The sequence below is a fragment of the Leishmania donovani genome, chromosome 35, assembly GCF_000227135.1.
Source record: "Leishmania donovani BPK282A1 complete genome, chromosome 35".
Taxonomy (NCBI): Eukaryota; Euglenozoa; class Kinetoplastea; order Trypanosomatida; family Trypanosomatidae; genus Leishmania; species Leishmania donovani.
In genome coordinates this window covers 1,309,788-1,316,617 of record NC_018262.1, presented here as the reverse complement: position 1 = coordinate 1,316,617, position 6,830 = coordinate 1,309,788, and the positions used below count along the sequence as shown (strand labels likewise).

Sequence of the window (6,830 nt, the reverse complement as noted above, 5' to 3'; positions counted from 1 at the left end):
CCTCCTGCGGTGCCGTGCCGGTGTATGAGTGGGCGCGGAAAGCGCCATCCGCGACATCATACGAGCCCTGTTTTTGCACCAGTTTGTGGATAGGCGACAGTGGGCAGAGGAGAGGGTTTGCTCGGCACATGTTGCACGAGTAGCACGTCGCGGCTGTAGAAAGTACGTAAACCCATCAAACAGCTCACCTGTGGACAGGCAAACGCAGCGTACGCACCTCTCCGTGTGCCGATGCGTGATGGCGCATCTCGACTCTGATGCGATAACTCCTCACTCGCCGCGCAGCCAACCGAGGATCCTGGCGGGGCACATTGGAGAAGAGAAGGATGCGATTGACCGGGATGGGATGCAGCCAGGGGGAGACGTGGGGAATGGGGCGGCGAGCATATTACGCCGGCGTTGGATGTATGATGGAGGGAGAAAAATTGCTCCCTTTCTCTCGGCGCGACACGCGCACCAGGAGAGCAAGGAAAAAGTCGAGATTGGTGGGGACTCTTCCACAGTGGTCGTGAGGCCTAACGTGATTGCCGCCACTCCGCGCGAAAACCGCAGCCCACTTGACAGGGCCATCACTCCACCATCCCCGCTGCAACTGCTCCCCAAGACGATTCTGCCTGCGTCCGTGGTCGCCTCCACGTCACTCGCCAGGCAACACGGTGTCCGTGGTAACGTGCGGCCTGTCGACAAGGCCTCAACGTATAATGACGAGCAGGCCAACCCAGAAGAGCATAGTAGTCCGTCGTGCTCTATAATTGCCTCTTCCAGCAGCGGCGGCGGTGACTTTTCACTGGAGGCCGACAACGACGCGCAGCTCAGCAACGCCCCGTGCCACGCGCCGTTGGGGAGGCGGCTCACTCAGCTGGAGCTACCTTTTCCACAGGTGACGCTCAGTAGCCTTTTGCAGTCTAACCAGTCTACCTCCGCCGATGGCGTGGACACGTCTGCCGGCTCTCAGGACACTCGGCTGTCGTCGAAGCGGAGCACGGCAAGCCGCCGCTGCTACGTGCCAGGGCGTGCTTCTCGGCTCCACTCAAACATCCTCGTTTCCGAAGGCGGTGGCGGGATGCTGAGCGCTCTCTTCAGCAACACTTCACGGGCTACAACACAAGCTAGTGAAGTCACCACACGCGCGCCGAACGAGTCCCTCCACGGCCTTGACACAAGCTACATGCGGGCGTCATTGCTGTCCCTCTCCAGTGAGACGGAGTCCGCTTCAGAGGGCACATCTTTGACGCCAGTGCAGCAACATGATGAGTCCATCACGTATCGCTCGTCGCTTCCGCCGCCGCCGCCGCCGCCGCCGGTGCGCACGAGGACCTTCACCCTTGCCGAGGCCACGGAAAACGCGGCGCATGCAGCTGCCAAGCATTCTTCGACTCGGTTGACGCCGTCTGCGCTGATGACACCGCCGTTGATGGCGGTAGAACCGCGGTCGCGGCTACCCTCTTTTCGTACGCGCAACCCCCTCATGCAGCCGCGACAACTCTCGGACGGGCACCTCGGTGAACATGCAGTGGCCCCATCTCAGTTCCATGATGAAGACGCACCCGCGGCAGCCGGCACCCCTCGCTCCTGTTACCGAGGCCCACGCTCTGCCTTGCTTCGAGGCTGCGCAGACAGAAGGCAAAGCGCTTCGCGCACCCCACCCATCGCAGTGCTCGTCCCGCTTCCGCCGAAGTCGGAGGAACTGGCACCGGCACCGGCACCAGCGTCAACACCAGCAACAGCCTCACCGCCGCCTACGCAACCACTCGATAGCGACACTTATGCGGTGAACGCAAACAGCCTGGCCTCCGAGATGAGCTTCCGCTACCGAGCGCGGCCTTCTCCCAGGGCACAGCAACTAGATCCGGCGTCGGTGCTGGAGCCGCGCGCTTCTTTATGTGTGTCACCGCTTCACCCTTCGCTGTCTCAAGTTTATGTGCTCACTCCGAGGCCGCAGCCGCCGCGGTCGACGCCGGCGCGCTCTTCTCCCCCTCGCAGTGGCGATCCTACACTGCTCGAGTACGTTGCTAGCTTGAAGCCACCACGCGGCTCTTGCAGCATTCGCAGAGCTCTTCTGTCTGTTGGCGTAGCTCTCTGCGCCGTGCCGTTGTGCGTGGCCATTCTGCTGTTTGGTTTACATTACTGTGCTGTTACGTTGCAAGAGAAGAGCTATGCGGAGGCGCTGCTGCACGCTCGCATGGGGACGATGCTGAAAGTCGACTTGGAGCTGCTGCTCAGCATTCTGCTTTCGATTGTGGTGGTGGGTGGTGGAAGTGGCGCCGTCATCTACGTCGTGCTTTACCGCCTCGCCATCCGCCATCAGGTGCGTGCCTTTGCTCTGTGTGTGCGACTTGCAGATACGCTGTCACCGTTGGATGTGCATCACCTCGCAGCGGAGGACTCGGAGGGTCGGCAAGACATCGCGATGCCGATCGACGCCGCTGCCGCGGCGGCACAGCAGGCCGACAACGGCGATTCTCGTGCGCAGTGGTTTTCTCCGTTTGTCGCCCGATGGCATGAGGAGGTGAGTCGGCTTGTTAAGCTTCTCACGTGCCCGATAGAGGTGAGCCAGGCAGAGTGGCGCTCCTTTCTCTTCTCGGAGCGGCGCAGCCTCGCCTTGCCAAACGAGGGCACCAACGGGAGCGGCGATCTCCCCGTGACAGAGACGACGCTGGCTGATGGACCCTTTCACAACAGCAACAACCGCCGCTCGCTCCCTTTTGGCGTGCAAGCGTCGGTGCCCATGACGGAGAACGAGCCGTGGCCGCCGCATGAAGCGCAACCCGGATCGCGGTATCGAATGAGCGAAGCCGTCTTCTCCCGGCGACCGCAGCACCCAGTGGACGTGAGCAAGCGGCAAGAGGCGGTCACGGTGGTGGTGTGCCGTCTCATGGCCCCGGCGGAGCTGCTTGTGGAGCAGAGGCCCCTGACGCAGGCGCAGCTGAAGGAGCTGCAGCGACTCTCGAACGAGTTTCATCAGCGCCTCCGCACCGTGCCGCGGACGTCGTGCGCTGCCGTTACGGAGGTGGGTGTGTCTGAAGTGGTCTTCTCCTTTAATACCTTCTCTCCACTCCCCTCTCTGGTTGCAAGCCCTGCAGCCGTGGCGCTGGCTGTGGTAGCACAAAAGGCGCTTGTGGAGTGGTCGCCGACGTATCGCGGCACCCCGGTGCAGTGGGGCATCGCCGTGCACCGTTTCGATGCTTACATATGCCCCACGCGCGGTATGCAAGGGCGGCTCTACGTCAGTTTTGGGACGGTCGAGTACGACTTTGCCCGTCAACTGGCGGAGCTGGCGGCACTGTTCGACTACGGCGCGTTGTGTCACGCCGGGTTTCTTGCGGACGCTTCGTGTGAATCGCAATGTCTCCCCGTAGACTACGTGATGGATTTGCGTCAGCAGGCCTTTTTGGTGTACCAGCTGCACGACGGCGACGTCGACAGGGAGCAGCGGCTGCAGATGAATAGCGCCATTGCGTCCATGCGCAACGGCGAGTACAAGGCAGCTGCGGATGCACTGGGAATGTGGAGGAGAAAGAGCGGCGGCTGCAGCGGCCTGCCGAGGACCGCTGCACACCTGCGATATGTTGCGGGGTTTCTGGAGCGCGCCGCGCGTAAGCGTCGGCTGCGCGTTTCTGAGGCCACAGTAGAGGCAGTAACCGCACCGTCTTTCACTTGTGCGGTCGAGGGTGTTGCCGAGTGGGCTGCAGAAAGTCTTCTGACGTCGTATTTCCGCCCACCTCCTGTGTGGGAGGAGGAGGAGGCGCCGCGAGCGCCGAGCCCTGATCTGCTTCGCGCGCCAGCTATTCTGGCGACGAGCGGAGGCGGTAGTTGCGGCTTGCGAAAACGGGAGTGCGGTAGCAGCAACGTACTTGTGCCATTTTCCCCGCAACCATCGCGTGGCGCCGCGGGCGAGTTGGCGACGTTCTTTCGATCACTGATGCGCCGCTCATACCAGGCTCGCACCCGCTACGTATTGTCAGCTGAGCAACGGGAGGGGCAAGTAGGATCCAGAGCCATGGGGGAGCCCCCGCATCAGCCGCGTGAGGTCTTGGCGGCGATAGAGGGCGACGCAAGACCTCCTAGCTCTTTGCAGAGGTGTTACGGGCTACCCTCTCCCGGGACCGAGTCTGTTTCAGGAGAACGTAACGTGCTCGAGGACGGCTCTGCGCCTCTTTCGCCGCGTGACAATGTCACCGGCTGCTCGTCCTCGTTTCATGCGACGCGCTCTGTTTTCGAGGCGTCGACCCCGACCACTACATTTCCGGACGTGACGTGTGGAGATCGGAAGTGGGGCGCGCTCGCACTTCTGACAGAGCCGGACCAAAGCACGGTCACCGTGACCGCGTCGAGGCCGCGCCTCTTCTCGAACAGTTGGAGTCTTGCCGAATCTGGTGTGCCGGAGATGCCGACGCTGACGCCACTGACCTCGGGGGTTTTGCGGTCTTCGCAGTCGGATGTCCGGCGGCAACGTCACGCCTCCATTCTAATCTCGGCAGCGAAAAAGGAAGACGATGCGGCGGGTCCTGTCGCCGCCTGTGCATCTGCAAAGGACAATGCAACTCTGCGCTCTTCGCGAGGGCGGCGCGACAGCGGCGGTTGCAGGAGTGAGCGACCACGCGGTCGCCATGGCTCCCAGTTTACGACGGAGGTCCCGACCAGCGATGAGTTGTCGTCACGGCTGTTGGGGCATCAATGCGTCTCCCAGCTGACCGACACCACGATCGCCCGCTTCCCGTCCGAGGTGAGCCACGAATCTCTGTCGGCGCGCTCTGGTTCAGTGCGTCGGCGCGCCTCTGCGAGCACCGCCGCCGCCTCCTCGGTTCTCCCTCTCTTTGCGGACAGCATGGTACCCTTTACTGTGCAGGACAGGACAGAGGCGCGCAGTGAGGCGGAGACTGCCTGCGAGGCAGATCTTAATCAAGAGCTGTCGATGATGTCTGTTGCGCAGCGCTCCCGTTCCCGACGCAGCCACCGTGCGACGGCGCAGCCATCGTCTGTGGTCTGCTCCTGTACGAGGCGCATCGACAACAGCTCGAGCAACACGGTGATGGTCTTCCAAGGCTTCCACCCAGACGGCTATCTAGTTGTGGTGAAGCGTGCGGACCGCCGTGCTGCGAAGCAGGTGGCGCAGCTGCGGAACGAAGTGGATCTGTTGCGGGAGCTGCATCACCGCAACGTCGTCAACATCGTCAGTGCCTGGAAGGACGACGAGGCGGTGTATTTCGCGATGGAGTACGCTTGCGAAACGCTCGCGACCGTTCTGCAGAAGTTCAAGGTGCTGCTGCCCGGGGTTGTACGCTTCTACGCGCGTGAGGTGCTGAACGCGCTGGTCTATCTGCACCGGGACTGCGGCATCATCCACCGCGATCTGTCGCCCAACAACGTCATCATCACCAACACAACGGATCGAAGTCGCGTGAAGTTAATTGACTTTGGCCGCTCCATCATGGCACCGCACTTCTGCAGTGGCAGCAGTGGCATGTCGACGACAGTGCCAGGCAACGCCAGCCTCGAGTTCACGGAGCAGCACTCGAGCCGCAACAAGGTAAGTGTCACGGACGTGCCCACGTCGGTCGTCGGGACGCCCCTCTTCATGTCCCCGCAGGCTTGCAGAGGCCTTGCGCATCCGACGAGCGACATCTGGAGCTTGGGCATCATTGTGCACCTGTGCCTCACAGGGACCTACCCGTACCCGCCAGAGACCTTTACCGATCCCGAGACGTTTGTTGCAAATATCGGGAGCGGCCGTTTGACCCCGGTGATCGCGGACACTTGCGAGATGACTGGCGAGGCACGTAGCTTTATTGAACGGTGCTTGACCCTGAGCCACACCGAACGTCCCTCTGCCGCAGCGCTGCTGAAACACGGCTTTGTAGAACGCTGAGTGGCATGCGAAGGCGTTTGCGTGATCTTTTTCCCTTGCCGCGTCTCCTTTTTTTTTCTTGGCTTCGGGCTGTCTTCTCGGCAACCACCGCAATGAGTTCCCCTTCCGACGCATCCACCCGTCTGTCTCTCTCTTTTTTTCCCAGTCCTGCTGTGCGCTAATCTGCCGCGTGCAGCTTGATGCCAGCTAGGAAGATTGTTGCTGTGCGCGCTGCTTTTTATTCCGCCCTACTCCCCCTTTTCTGCGTGTCTGTCTGATTGTCTCTGTTGGCCAGCGGCATGAGTTCTCTGCGAGTCGCCTCCTTCCTCCCGTCCCGTGCTGTGCTTTTGAGCGTGGCTTGCTAGACGACTGCTGCTCCCTTCTCGCCTTCGTTTTTCCTGTCCATCTCCCCCATGTACGTGTTTTTTTTTTCTTCTCGGGTGGGTTGGGTGGGCGGGGGTGGAGGAGGAGGGCGCTCGGCTCTCGCCGACGTATGAGCGAGTGCCGCTTTGCGTCTGTGTGCCTGCATGTGCGCATATCTTTTCCTCATGAACCCCTCTTTTTGCTTTTATCGCCGTTGCTGTTCCTCTCCCTTTCTCTCGTCTCCTTGTAATGTTTGTGCCCGTGTGTGTGTGTGTGTATTTCTTCTTGTTCTCTGCTGGCATTCCCCCCCCTCCCACACCGCCACCACCCACCACTAGCCTCTTCCCCCTTCCTTTCATCTTTTCCTTTTCTTAACCTTCTCCGAGGACAGTTCACAATAGGCTGGAACTGTCTAGGTGTGGTGGACGCGTTCATGCGTGCATGTATGTGCGTGTGTGTCTACATGTGCACCCGTCTATATATGCGTATATTCCCTGTATCTTCCCCGCATTCCTTGCTTTGCACTGTGGTATCTTTCCGGTTTCCATGATTTTCTTCTCTGCACTCCGCCCCTTCCCCCTTCCTTTCGCTGCCTCTGCCTCTGCCTTTCTCTCAGCGA

The 6,830-nt window shown here is 61.0% G+C and overlaps 1 protein-coding gene across 1 annotated transcript; it reads left to right on the top strand.

Moving 5' to 3' along the window:
• Positions 1-238: 238 nt before the first annotated feature.
• LDBPK_353220 (protein kinase, putative) lies at positions 239-5,869 on the top strand (the record flags this gene model as incomplete). Its single annotated transcript, XM_003864853.1, has 1 exon — positions 239-5,869. The coding sequence occupies one exon, from the start codon at positions 239-241 to the stop codon at positions 5,867-5,869; it is 5,631 nt and encodes a 1,876-aa protein (XP_003864901.1).
• Between the last annotated feature and the right edge of the window lie 961 nt (positions 5,870-6,830).